Source organism: Chionomys nivalis, chromosome 1 (assembly GCF_950005125.1).
Source record: "Chionomys nivalis chromosome 1, mChiNiv1.1, whole genome shotgun sequence".
Taxonomy (NCBI): Eukaryota; Metazoa; Chordata; class Mammalia; order Rodentia; family Cricetidae; genus Chionomys; species Chionomys nivalis.
In genome coordinates, this window is record NC_080086.1 from 5217983 (window position 1) to 5232058 (window position 14076).

The 14076-nt window shown below is 44.7% G+C and overlaps 2 protein-coding genes across 3 annotated transcripts in view; one reads left to right on the plus strand and one right to left on the minus strand.

The window, feature by feature from the left end:
* Nucleotides 1-3483, minus strand: Etfrf1 (electron transfer flavoprotein regulatory factor 1). 2 transcript variants are annotated; one of them, XM_057766197.1, is made up of 3 exons: nt 3383-3483; nt 1235-1317; nt 1-1071 (listed from the first exon to the last, which is right to left on the minus strand). In XM_057766197.1, the coding sequence occupies exons 2-3, from the start codon at nt 1283-1285 to the stop codon at nt 856-858; spliced, it is 267 nt and encodes an 88-aa protein (XP_057622180.1). In that variant the 5' UTR covers nt 1286-1317; nt 3383-3483; the 3' UTR covers nt 1-855. The 2 variants fall into 2 exon arrangements, with proteins under 2 accessions (XP_057622180.1, XP_057622181.1); XM_057766198.1 differs by having other exon boundaries at nt 3391-3477.
* Nucleotides 3484-3694: 211 nt separating this feature from the next.
* Dnai7 (dynein axonemal intermediate chain 7) overlaps nt 3695-14076 on the plus strand; it is a 43981-nt gene continuing 33599 nt past the window's right edge. The window contains exons 1-4 of the mRNA XM_057785828.1: nt 3695-3750; nt 6474-6491; nt 9803-9884; nt 12816-12907. Of these exons, the coding sequence (XP_057641811.1) occupies nt 3748-3750; nt 6474-6491; nt 9803-9884; nt 12816-12907 (195 nt within the window). The 5' untranslated portion in view covers nt 3695-3747. The remainder of the gene's footprint in view (nt 3751-6473; nt 6492-9802; nt 9885-12815; nt 12908-14076) is intronic.

Below are 14076 nucleotides of genomic sequence, written 5' to 3' on the forward strand. Positions count from 1 at the left end.
AAGTCCAGAGTTTCAACGTTTGTTAGGCAAGCATCCACACCGAGCTACACCTCAGCCCTGACTGTGGGTGTTTCTTGATGGGAATTTGGAACATCTGCCAAGTAGCTGATATGAACTCCATTAAGCAGACACTTTTTGCCACTTTAATTTGGAAAGTTCTTTATTTATAAAGTTGCTAAGATTATTATATAAACGTTAAAGTGTTTGCTTAAATATGCATCCTGTTCAGGTAGGCTCACTTCACACTAGCAAAAGTATATTTGCTTTGATGGTGGAAACAGGAACCTTACCACTCATGAAAGCTAGTCCAGGCTGAACGGGATTTGGGGTTAAGGGGAGCTAATGGCTACATAATGACAGTCACCTGCTGAGCATCCTCAAGCTCAAAGTCACCTTGATATGTCTTATTTTGAAAACTGCATTCAAATCATTTTGAGGAGGTGTTTGTAGACAGCCTTGAATATGTACTTTACTAGATGGGGGGAAATCACAAACGCTCACAAGCTAAAGGGTAATATACTTGTTAGACACCATTTGCTGATGATAGTCTCATTAGTAAATGGAGAAATCGGCTAAGAATAAGTCACTATAACATTAGAAAATTAGGTATGTTTATTTTCTTGAAAAAATGTATTCTCATGAAAGGTGCTAAACTTAGGTGCTGCTGTGTTAATAAAATTTGAGCATGAAGGATTACGAGTAGAGCTCAGTATCGATGAGGCTGACACACATTTTAATGCATTAGGGCACCTCTGGGTTTTTAAACATGTACTGTGACAGTGTAAATGGAATCATTTTATAATAGTTGATACAAACAGCTGGCGCTGTCAGCCAGGTGTTGATAGCAATGGTTGGTTAGTTGTTGGTATCTGAATAGTAACGTTGCTTCATAGCTCTGTATTTCCTAAGGAAGTATAAGGCCTCTAGCTCCTTCATTACAAATTCTCCTCGTGCAATAAGCTCTTTGATCTTCTCTGGGTCCTTCACATCCTTGTTTTTAAGGAAAACATTCTTCAAACGCCTTTTAAAATAGTCTGCTCCTTTTGGATAGTCCCGTCCAAGATACAGCAGCTTTAAAAAGAAAGATGTGTTTCTAAGCAATCCATGTCATATAGCATTTGTAAAGATGTGTTTCTAAGCAGTCCATGTCATATGATAGCATTTGTAAAGATGTGTTTCTAAGCAGTCCATGTCATATGATAGCATTTGTAAAGTTGGCAGCATAATTACTTACATTTTTGTAAAGGGCCAGTACTTCTCCTCGCAAAGAATTAGCCATTTTCATTTAACACGGAATTAATCCACTCTTATACATACCTAAAGAAAAGGAAGATTTTTCTTTTCAAATAACTGCTATGTAATCTTCATCACAAACATTACATATTGGGGAAATGGTAAGCTTGTTTTTCATCTTTGTGTGCAGGTGTGCACTTGCCACAGTATGCATGTTGAGGACATGGCCTCTGGTGTCAGTCCTTTCCATAAACCGTATTCAATGAGCTGGCCCTGTGTTCAGGGACTCCTGCCTCTCGCTGGGATCTTGCGTGTGTGTTTTATTCACTAAGATCTACTCCCCAGAATGGTAGTTTGTGCTGAGAGCTTTTATAATCTAGGCTCTCTTAGCTTTTCTAAGCCTGTTTGCATACCAAAAGGAAAACTGTCTACCCCACTCTCAAGGTTAAGCTTCATTACTTGGGAGACACTAAGAGTCCAAATCTCAAAAGAAACCGGGTTGGGAGATCAAAGAGGTTGGCACAGAACAAGAATGCACAATAATGGAATGAGGGCAAATGAAGCATTTGGCGAGGATTCCACAGGGAACAGACAGCATCTGCAGTGTTGACCATGCTTCTTATGTTAGGTGGCTCAAACTGCCAAGGAGAGGAGTTTGGGAAAGGCCTCACTGGACCAAGCCTAAACATATTCCCATTTCTAACCTCTTACATTGCATCTTTATCAGCTAGGCACAATTTCACTGTGTTGTTACGGCTGATTAAAAGTGCTTGCCAGGATTCTCCACTGTAAAATTACTTGTTCCCAGGAATCTACTTCATGTAGAAGCAAATGAATTTATAAACCACCATATGGATGGGATATTTTAGGACTAGAACACTAGTTCTCAAACCTTCCAAATGCCGTGACCCTTTAATAGTTCCTCAGGTAGTAGTGACCCCCAACCATAAAATTACTTTTGTTGCTACTTCATAATTTTGTTACCGTTATGAATGGTAATGTAGCATAGATGGTTTTAGATGACCCTGTGAAAGGGTCCTTTCACTCCAAAGGTTGCGACTCACAGGTTGAGACATGCTGTACTGGAAGCTCACTACAATAGGGACTGTCTGGGCCTCTTAAATACTGAGTAAAGGTGTGCACTTGTAGATCCAAGTGCTATATGCATGTGTGTGGTTCTTATATTGATCTTTATATAATCTGGTGACACTACAAAACAATAGCAGTAGCTTTGTTGAGTAATTAAAAACGAAGCTAACTTTCCAATAACGGCTTATAGTGAGCTAAATTTGAATTTGTATGCAGTGGATGGCGAGTTTCTATCTTGTTACCAAGGCTCAGAGGGCAGTAAGATCATAAGTATTATGCAACCAATAACTTTAACCCACAAAAAATAGCTGCCAGTAATACTTAGGAATAGTACATTTAGTCAGGGGCATGTAAGAACGTGATAGAACATTAAATTGGAATTTAGATACGGGACATAATTTTACTTCGTCTTGTGTTTAATAGGTTGGACAGGTCTTAAACTGGGGTTAGGACAAATAATTGACTCGGTTCCTGCTACTTTCCGGTTGGTGTAACGTGCCATTCCTTTATACGGAGAGGTGCTCCGATTCTGAAGACTGCTACAACGGCACAACTGAGTCGGTGACCTTGGGACAATACGGGCTCGCTGGATCTTAGCCACGTCTACTGGAATAGTTTGCCCAGGAATTAATTCGAGTCACTTTCACACCTTGTGTGGGCAGCTCTAGGGGAAAGGGGCGAATGTTTTGCACAGAAACTAAACCATCGCGGTCAGTGAAGAATCTTCACTATTTTAATCTCTAGGTAAGGACCCTCTAGGAGCCCATCTGCCTCGCCTACGCGGCCAAGCGACCTCCTGGCGACCTGCCCAGAGCCGGTGGCTTCACCTAGTCGCCGGCTGGCGCCATCCTTAGATTCCCGGGAAATGGCTTGCCGCGGAGCACAGAAGCGAGGGAAAAACCCCTTTATAGAGCCGGGCGTGGCGACCCACGGCTGTAACCCCAGCTCTGAGGAGGAGGAGGAGGGCCAGAAGGATGCCCGCGAGTTCCAGGTCAGCCTGGGATGCAGCGTGAGAACACACAGCTCCCCTCCCACCGCAGAGCCCGCTCCAAAAGCATACTTCACCACCTGCAGCCCCCGGATCCGGAAAACCAGTCGCTCGGCCGCCGCCGTAAACGCTCTGACTGCGGCAGTCCTCCCTCGGAGGGGCGGGGCGCATGCCGGAAGTGGGCGGGGCACCAGGCCGAAGTGGGCGGCCTTAGGTAACCGGTCATGGGGGCGGGGCTTGTGTCGGAAGTGGGCTGGGGCTCGGGCCGCCAGTCTATGACAAGGACAAGACTCCCGCCGGAAGACCGCAGGGCGACTGCGCAGGCGGCCTCCGCGGAGCGCTGGGATTGGTGGGTGGGCGTGGCCTGTCGCCCTGACAACCGTGAGCGTTCCTACGCTGCAGAGTTCAGACTTTTCTCTCCAGAGGATCCTTCTCTCATGGTGAGCCGGGGAAAGGAGGGAGACGAGGGGCGAGCGCGGACTGACGGGAGGGGAGCCGGCGGACGGGCGCAGTCCCAGACCAGCTCGTGCAAACCGAAGGTGGCGGGATCCGCACGTCTCCCGTAGCTAAACTCGAAACTTGGTCCTTACCGAGAAACTTCCGGTGTTGCGCGTTCCCATTACTCTGCAACCTGTCAGAAACGTTTTCAGACCAGCGGCGATGGCTTAGTCGGCTTTGAAGTTACTTCGTGTGTCTTTCCAACGAACCTAAATTGTTTTGCTTCTAGGTAGTCAGCCTACACTCATTCAATATAATAAAGCTTGCCATTTTGTTTTTCTTGTATTCCAACTTTCACGTCTTCACCAAGGAGACAGACTAACATGGAACTAACGACGTGTATTGTTTCCCATTCTCCATCAAGAGATCGTGTGTTTTCACATTCAGCATCACAACTGACACGGAGAATGCAATTACTGATTTTGTAATGGAAATTCAGAGTACATTCTTTTTTATTTTGGGGTTTTTTTTGTTTTTTTTTTGTTTTTGTTTTTTTTTTTTTTTGTTTTGTTTTGTTTTGTTTTTGAGACAGGATTCTTCTGTAGCTTTGGAACCTGTCCTGGAACTAGCTCTTGTAGATCAGGCTGGCCTGGAAGTCACAGAGATCCGCCTGCCACTGCTTCCCAGGTGCCGGGATTAAAGGCGTGCGCCACCACCGCTAAGCCAGAGTATATTCTTTATGATTCCTGCAGGAAGTCAGAACAGAGTATGGCAGCGCCCCTGCAGCAGGCAAATTGAGCGGAGTTAACTGCCACAGCTTTACCATGGTATCAGCTGTGTATCTGAAGCAGTAAATAAGTTATCAAGGGCAGGGAAAGAAGGAAAGATTGGTACTTTTAAACCTCTTTTAAAATATAAATGTGAATTTTCTGTAAGTGGTAGGAAGAAATGGATACTGGAGAACTCCCCTGGCAAAACCCCAGCAGAGCTAAAGCCAAGTCAAAACTTTGGCAGTTTACGAGAACAATCACTTGTTTGCTCCGTCGAAACATGAGTTTGAATTTCTTTTTCCTAGATCTGCCTAGCACAGTTTCTCAAAGACTGACCCTGCAGCTTTTATTTCGAAACCAGTCGGAGGATTTGCTTAAAATATAGAATCCAGGAAGTCGTGACTTCAAATCTCCTGTCTCATAGGGTTTTCAGGGAACAAAGTGCTGTAAACACGGTGGCTTAAACAGAAGCTGCCTGCCTCACCGTTGTGGAGAGGAACATCTGAGGCCAGAGTGTCAGCCTTGGGGGGATTGTCTCTACTTCTAATAGTACCTTGGGGTGTAGGAGTGTAACCTCACTTTTTTCACGAAATGTTTATTTTCTTTGTGAGAGTCTATATTCAAGATTTCTCTTTCTACATGGGTACCAGTCATATTAATCCAGAGGTCCACCCAATTTCAATAGGAGGTCATCTTAATTTGGTGAAATCATCGCTGACCCTTTATCTAAGCAGGTCAAATGTGACATACAAGAAGTTAAGATTTTAGTGTGTGAATCTGAAAAGACATAATCCCACCCCTCAGTCTAAAGAGTTATAATACAGGAAAGGGTGTGACTGCATACACTGGTAAGTCCAGGCATACGGATTTCTCAGAAAGCAGTGACACCTTCACTGCTGAAGTTTGGAGAGCAGGTTTACTCCTTGATGGCTCTTGTGTTGACAGGACAAGGGTGGGGCTTTTCCCAAGCCTGCTTCATGTTAGAAATAGAAGTGAGAGATAAAAATGTGTGCATTGTCTTTAAGATGAGTGCTTGAGACTGGGGCGGGGCATTCACATAATCTCCATGCGGTGTTTGTTTCAAGATGGAAGCGTGTTGACCATGGTTGTGGGGATAAAAACTCATCTGTAGAAATCACATGAGGGAAAGCTGCCGTGGTCGTCCCTGTAGCTCTAGCTAGACTTTAGAATGTCCTGCATGTAGATCACCAGTAACGATCTAAGGAGTGAATCTCTGAAGTGTGTGCACCTTTCAGGAAGATGTCATTTAATGTATGCTGACTTGAGCGCTCGCGTATTATAATGATGCTCTTATGGCTTGAACCAGTATTTCCTATAGCTCTTCAGAGCTGCAAACTGTGTAACTTATACTCACACAGTTCCTTTACAAATTCTTCACCAGAAAGCTGATGGACACGCAGGACTTCTCGGGAATTTACGAATAGTATTACCGAACAATAGTTATAATTGTAAATCCGTATTGAAGTACTGTGCTTTCCAAAATGGGTAGATCGACTTTAACACATGTGGCCAGACAGGCTTGATTTTATCGTTGGTTGGCAAACTTTAAAAACCGACGGCCTCCCCATAAAAACCACCAATCTTATGTAATAGAAAGGTTCCTTTATGAGACAGCCTACATTTGCCAGCTGTCTGTGGGATCTGGAGCATCCTTTCAGGTGTAGAGAGTAGTGTCGACTACCTCGGAAAGATGCTTCGGGGGAAATCTTGTGCGTTCTCCTGCATGCGGTTTTAGTTTGTGCTGGCTTCTTTTTACAGCATCTTTCCAGTTTAACGTACCTAAAGAGTCACCCAAAAGTTCCAAAGAAGGTACAAAGAACATTCCCTCGGGCCCTTCACCAGTTTCTCCTAAATAATGTTCTATGCTGTGCTTTGTTGAAAGTATCTGAATTCTCTTTAAAATATGTCAATGCTTTTGTTTTCCAACTTTTTAGGGTCCCAAACCAAAAAAGGTATGTAGAAATTATGTTTTCAAAATAGATAGTTTTATGACTATATTGTACACATGAGCTTCTTAGGAAATTTTGAAATAATTTTCTAGTTATAATTTATAGAATTTAATAAGCTCATCTTCTAGATAATAATGTTATTTAAATAATTTGGTAATTCTTCACAATTACAGATTATCTTACACTTGATGATATTTCTAGTTTGAAAAAGACACACTTTATAAATTGCCTTTAGTTCCTACCTGTACCTGGATTTGAGGCTTTAGATTTTACTTCCACTGTAGAATGTGTTGGGTTAGACTGTCCTTCTACTTATTCCACATAAACCTAAAATGTAGTTACAAGCCTGCTGTGATTGGCACAGGCTTGTGGTTTTCTGCGTTCCTTTGCACAGGGTAGAGACTGAGGTTGGCTAAAGGACATGCTATCCCATATGTCTGGAATATTGAGGTTGGTTAAAGGACAGACACGCTATCCCGTATGTCTGGAATATTGAGGTTGGCTAAAGGACATGCTACCCCTATGTCTGGATGTCTTTTCTGTCCTTACTTTGTAGATCAATACTTTAAAGCCAAAAGTCCAATCCTTAGTTACAAGCCAGATTTGGCCTATCAGTCGATTCAGGTTTACCTGAAAAATTCCTTCCTTCCTTCCTTCCTTCCTTCCTTCCTTCCTTCCTTCCTTCCTTCCTTCCTCCCCCCTCTTTCCCTCCCTCCTTCCTTCCCTTCCTTTCTTTCTCTTCTTTTTCTTCTTTTAACAAAACCACTTCTCAAGTGTGGCATGGCATCTCATACCTGCAGTCCCAGCTACAGTGGAGTTTGAAATAGGAAGTTCATGAGTTTGAGGGCAGCTTGGGCCAAAACCAAACCAAAACAACCTCCCTACCCCCACCAAATAAAAACAAAGACACGGACAACAACAACAACAACAACAAAAACTGTCTGATCAGACATTGTCCCCCAAATTAAAGTCTAATAAAACAGTTAAAAAGAAGCTGCATTGTTCTACTCGTGAAATACTCAGACAGTTCGCGCTGGGCCTGAGTCCTAAAAGGCAGCAGTGTGTGGGGCTCAGCAGTGCTTACCTCTCTCAGGAATGCGAAAAGCATCTCGGTCTCGTCCTAGTCCTGTCTATGGTCAGAACCCTGACCTGTTCACCTCCCTGACCACAACAGGAGCATAGGCTTTAAAGTATGTCCTACCGTTCTCTCTTGAAAACTCAGTCACATCCGACCCTCCTCATCCGTTGGTCCTGCACTCATGGATTAAACCAAACAAATTAAGACTCTTGTTCAGAAGTGTGACCAGAAGGTTGGGTGTGGTGGTGCTCTCTTTGATCCCAGTGCCCAGAGAACCACAGGTTCTAATCCAGCCTCAGCTACGCAATGAGACCTTGCCTCAAAAAAAAGGGGGGAAGAGGGGAACCAAACTCAGGTCCTCTGCAAGAGTAGCAAGTGCTTGTCCCTCTAACCTTCAGCATCCACATGGTGGCTCTCAGTTCTGTAACTCCAGTTCCAGGGATCTGACACCCTCTTCTGACCTCTGTGAGCACCAGGCACACACAGGATGCTCATACACATATAATTTTTTTAAAAAATTAAATATAATAGGAACAGTACTGTGTATTTTGGAAAGCTAGAAGAAATAATTTGGAATGTTTTGGTGATAAAGAAATAAATATTTGGGAAATCCCTCTACAGAGAACACATGCAGACTTTTACATAGAGTTGTTCCTGGACAACAAATGCAGCAGCTGCCTAGACTGGATGTGGTAGCATGTAGGAGAAGATACACATAGGTTGCACGCACATACTATGTGACCTGCGTGTGTGAACTTCGGCTTTCATAGAGTGCTGTAACTCACATGAAGAGGGACTGTCTACTTTCTGGGTTCTCAACACACGTGTTAGGATGTGCCTTACATGTCTGAGTGCATGTAGAAATGCCAAGACACACACGTGGCAGTCAGAGGACAACATACAGGAAGCTACTCTCTCCTTCTACCACGTGGGTCCCCGAGACTGAACTGAGGTCAGTCGTCAGTCTTGGCAGCACGTGCCTTTACCTTCTGAGCCACCTTGCTGGCCCATTCTTTTCCTTCAGCTCATGAGCTCTTTATAGCCAGGCCATCTCTTCTGAGGCCTCGTGTACACTAGGAAATGTTCTACCACTGAGCTGGATTCTCCATCCTTAGCACATTTTTATATCTGGAACATCTAGTGCAGTGCTTGGTCGGTATGGAAGTTGAGTCAATGTTTGTTGAAAAAACACGTGGAAGCCTGTCGAATCTACAAGCACGTGGGCTCTGGATGACCCGGGATGAATGCTTTTGTGACTATGTACTGAATAGTTATACAATCAAACATTTCTTCAGGGAATCACTGCGTGCTCTCTGTGTGTAGCAGTTACAAGGATGCACTACCATGCTCCTCTGCACCTCAGCAGCAGCTCCTGCCTCTGTGCCTTCAGCTCTTCCTGACCCCTCTGTGGAGTCTTCCAGAGCCTTCCAGCTCCCTGCCTGGTGGCTGCATGGCCCTTCTTATGGCGCTGTCCCCTGGATGTAAAGACTCCTTGAACACAAACTGACGTACTTGTAGACTTGCTTTGTAGATGTTTACTTGCAGTGTTTATAGGTGTGTAGTGTTTATAGCTGTGCAGTGTTTACAGGTGTGCAGTGTTTATAGGTGTGCAGTGTTTATAGGTGTGCAGTGTTTACAGGTGTGCAGTGTTTATAGCTGTGCAGTGTTTGTAGGTGTGCAGTGTTTATAGGTGTGCAGTGTTTATAGCTGTACAGTTTCAGGCTCCCATCACAGGGACTTTCCTTGCCTCTATACATTAGAAGTTCATCGGTTGCTTCAATCGTACATTCTTGCCAGTGTTGTCCCTGCTGTGGGATGCTTTATTTGATTATTTTTCTTGTTTATTTTCAGACTAATCTCTACAGTGACCAGAGTCTATGATGGGCACTAATTGGCTGTCTAATTGAGCTGATGTACATGAAAAATTGGTTTCATAAAAATCAATAATTATTTTCATAATTGTTAATCGTTAAGATTTACTTTTTAAATGTATGTGTGTGGGGGCCTGTGTGATTTTATATGCACCACAGGTGCCTGAAAAGGCCAGAAGAGGGCATTAAATCCCCAGGAGCTGGAGGCACAGGTGGTTGCAGAGGACCTGACCAGGGTGCAGGGAAGAGCAGGAAGTGCAACTGCCATTGAGGGGCTGTTTGAGTAGCTGGTACTTAACTGTTTGAAGGGGCGTGTTCTTAAGTAACTTGTGATATCAGTCTCTAATGTTGTGGTCTTCATTAAGCCTGCCGGCAAGAAAAAGATCACCAAAGCTGAGCGACTGCGGCTGCTGCAGGAGGAGGAAGAGAAACGCCTGAAGGAGGAAGGTACGCATGCCGTGGCAAATGCCGCGCTGGGTTATGTAGCCTGGAACCGTCGCCAGAGGTTGACGGCGACACAACCACTCAGCATTTTCAACAGGCTTTAATTTTAGAATGGAGTTCTATGTAGCGTGGACTCAGAAAATCTATCAGTACACACTCAGATTGCGCACAGTTGGATCCGAGCGTGCACGGAAGCCGTGCTGCCAGAGTTCAGGACTCGGGAAAGTCCAGGCTCTGACAGCCCGCTCATCTTTTGATGTTTTGCCCCACACAATATTTGACTTATTTCAATTAACAACAACAACAAAAAATTGCTTCTCAGAGATTCATACCCAGCTGATCAGTCCATACCTTTGTTTGGTGATTTTGTCAAGGCTGTCATAAAATGTTTATAATTCACTAATGAAAACAGGGACATTGGTGCTGATTGTGTGGTTAGAATTCCGAACCTAATATTATTAAAGATGAGAAAGTACATGTAACAGCCTTGTAAACAGAGGCTTCTCTATCCCACCCTGTCCTGCAGCCACTTCTAAACAACCATTCAGAGGCTTAATATTAATGACAAACTGTTTGGCCTATAGCTTAGGCTTATTACTAACTAGTTCTTACATTTAAATTAACCCATTTCTTTTCATCTGTTTATTGCCATGTGGCCATGGCTTTTACATGTCTGCTGGCATCTTGTTTCTTGGGCAACTGGCTTGCGTCTCCCTCCTGTCCTCTTTCTTCTCTCTGTATTCAGTTTGTTTTCCTGCCTAGATTTATTCTGCCTTGCTATAGACCAAAGCCTCTTTTATTATCAACCAATGAGAGCAACATATATTTACAGCGTACAGAAGGGTTATCCCACAGCACAGCCTAACTTTTTAAAATCCTGTTCTTTTTAAGATTTATGTTATTCTTTTTTTATTCTTTGTATGTATATGTTTGATGCACAAGGGAGTTCAGGTGCCCACAGGGGCAGAGGTGTCAGATTCCTTCAGAACTGGTTACAGCAGTTACTAGTGAGCTGCATGATGTGGATGCTAAGAACCAAGCTTGGGTCTATGCCAGGACAATATGGGCTCTTAACTCCTGAGCCCAACTTCTCGGTGTTTAATAATATCCGTTTACCAGTCAAACTAGCAATCCCATTCATTAAAATGAAACACTGATAAAAAATATTGGCTGATTAAATACTGTAGAGTGTTTTTTTATAGTCTGAGTGCTCCTGGTGGCCAGGGATATTAAAATTCAGTATCTGCAGGTTTCTATTCAGGTGTTTAAGCTACTCTATTGACTTTTATAGATAACAAAGCACATTCTTTCATTTTCTAAGTTTTTAGAGTTGTCTATTGGTTGAGGGCACTGGTACTTGGCCATGCATACGGAAAGCAGAGGCCAATGGTGGGAGTGCTTCTTCCCACATGGGCATCCGGGAATCAGACTCGGGTCCGTGGGTGTCCTGGGAGCAAGTGCCTTTGCCATCTGAGCCATCTTGCCGACCTTTATCCGTCCTTTTTAAATGACTGAAAAATATAATATCAGGATCTAAATTGTGGGCTTATCTCATATCCTTAAATGTGTATTTCAAACTTTTGTTTTAGATATACTTATGTGTATCAGCATTTGCCTGCATGTATGTCTGTGTACCACATGCATGCAGTAGCTGAGGAGGTCAGAAGAAGGCGTTGGATCCCCTGGAGCTGGAGTTAGAGATGGTTGTGAGCTGCAGTGTGTGTTGGGAACTGAAGCCAGGTCCTCTGCAAGAGCAGCCAGTGCCCTAACCACTAAGCCACCCTGTTAGTATTGATAGTTCATATTTTATTATAAGTAGTGAGAGCAAGAGCTCAAGGTAATAGCTTTCTGACAGTGTTGACATCAGTTACAACGATGGAGCTGCTACATGGCTTAAAATCATTGAACTGCTCTAGTTTTATCTCTGTGTATGTTTGTGTGCGTGTACGTGCACGTGCGTGTGTGTGCACACAGGTGCATGTGTGCTAGCCAGTGTGCTTTTGGAGGTCAGAGAACAACTTGCAGTACTCAGTTCTCTCCTTCCACAGCATGGATTTCAGCTATTGAACTTGGGTGGCTTGGATGCAAGAACCTTTACCCAATGAGCAATCTCACCACTATCAACTTAAAATTTTGTCTTTTAGATTTATTTTTATTTCGCGTGTTTGAGTGTTTTTGTTGTTGTTGTTGTTGTTGTTGTTTTTTGGTTTTTTTTTTTTTTTTGGTTTTTCGAGACAGGGTTTCTCTGTGGTTTTGGAGCCTGTCCTGGAACTACTCTGTAGACCAGGCTGGTCTCGAACTCACAGAGATCCACCTGCCTCTGCCTCCCAAGTGCTGGGATTAAAGGCGTGCGCCACCACTGCCTGGCTTGAGTGTTTTGTTTGCACATATGTGTGTGCCCCATGTGTGTGACGTGCTCCTGTAGGCAAGACGAGGGCATCAGATGTGCTGGAACTGGGTTACCATTGTGGACCTCCTTGTTTGGGAAACTGAGTCATGTTCCCTTTTCTATGGATCTTCATTTCTAATCGATAGTCATTACCTGCAGCCCTGCTTTCCCAGGGCATTTTCATGCAAAGAAAAACGTATCTGACTCGGGAATTTCTTGATGGCTGGAAAGTGAACCATTTTCTCATTCCACGACAGAGTAGAGGCTGTGACACCACAAAAGTTACAGTCTGTGTTGGAAATACTTGGAGGAGCCTCAAGAATCCAAAACATGCCAAGTGGTGGTGGCCTTTAATCCCAGCACTTGGAAGGCAGAGGCAGGTGGATCTCTGTGAATTCAAGGCCAGCCTAGTCTACAGAGTGAGTTTCAGAACGGTTTCTAAAGCTACAAAGAAACCCTGTCTCGAAAAACAGCAACAACAAAGAATCTCAGACTCTGTGGCTGAATATCTGCAGTTAATTTTTGATTTCTTTTTGGCTGTTCAGAGGAGGCTAGACTGAAATTGGAAAAAGAAGAACAGGAAAGGCAGGAAATACAGCGGATTGAGAGGGAAAAGTGGCATCGACTGGAAGAGAAAGTAAGTATGAGTGACAGGGCGGCCATGCTGAGCGCCTGAGTCTGTAGCAGTGTCCAGGGTAGCAATGTAGCCATCTGCAGCAACGCCCAGCCCAGCCGTGGGTGTGGGCCTCGCCTCCCACACGTTTTCAGTTGAGGGCACAAAGGTCACTGATTTAACAAAACAAAACAAAACCAAGGTCTCTCTTTGCCACTCTGGTGTCTGGAACTCTCTGTGTAGACCAGGCTGGCCTCACACTCACAGAGATTCATCTGCCTCTGCCTCTCAGGTGCTGGGCTTAGAGGTGTGTGTCGCCATGTCTGGCTGCAATGTTTGCGGTTTAAAAAATCTCTTAGCATCAAGCTCAACGTAAGACACCTGGGTTCTCATGTTAATCTCAGCGTTCTGTTAGATGTTTCAGCAGAAGCCTGTGAAGAAAAGCTCACCTGCCCAGACAGATTACAGAATTGGGGGAAAGGATGCAACAGGGCCGGAAATGTGTCGGGTGGGAAGGCTCCTGCCTTGGAATCATGAAATCTAAACTCAGCATGACCATCCAGTTGTCCTGGATGTCTGGAACTCCAGCACAGAGGGCAGAGACAGGCGGATCCTGGCAGCTCACGGCCAGCTAGCCTAGCCAAACTGATGAGCTGCAGTTTCTGTGAGGGAGCCCGCCTCACAGCATAAGATGGGGAGTGGTCAGGGAAGAGCACGCATACATGCACGCACGCATGCACGCATGTGCTCTCACGTGTGCTCACATCCACAGAATGGGAAAACATCTTCCTGGGTTTGCAGATACTGCGGTGTTCTTGGCCAGTGCACCTCAAACGCTGGCTGCTGCTCTTGTCTGTGTGGCAGGGCTTGTGCTGTTACTGAAGCTGGGATCCAACTCCAGTCTCCAGTGGTTCTTCTGCTCCAGCTTCCTGAGCAGCTGGGACCCCAGCACATGCCACCTTCCCAGCTCTGCTACCTGAAGCCACATTTGAGCACACACCCCTGTTAGTGAGCACACACCCTGTTAGTGGGCACACACCCCCGTTAGTGGACACTCACGCACATTAGTGGGCACACACCCGTTAGTGGGCACACACCCCTGTTAGTGGACACACTCCCCTGTTAGTGGGCACACACCCCCGTTAGTGGACACTCACTCACATTAGTGGGCACACACCCCCATTAGTGGGCAC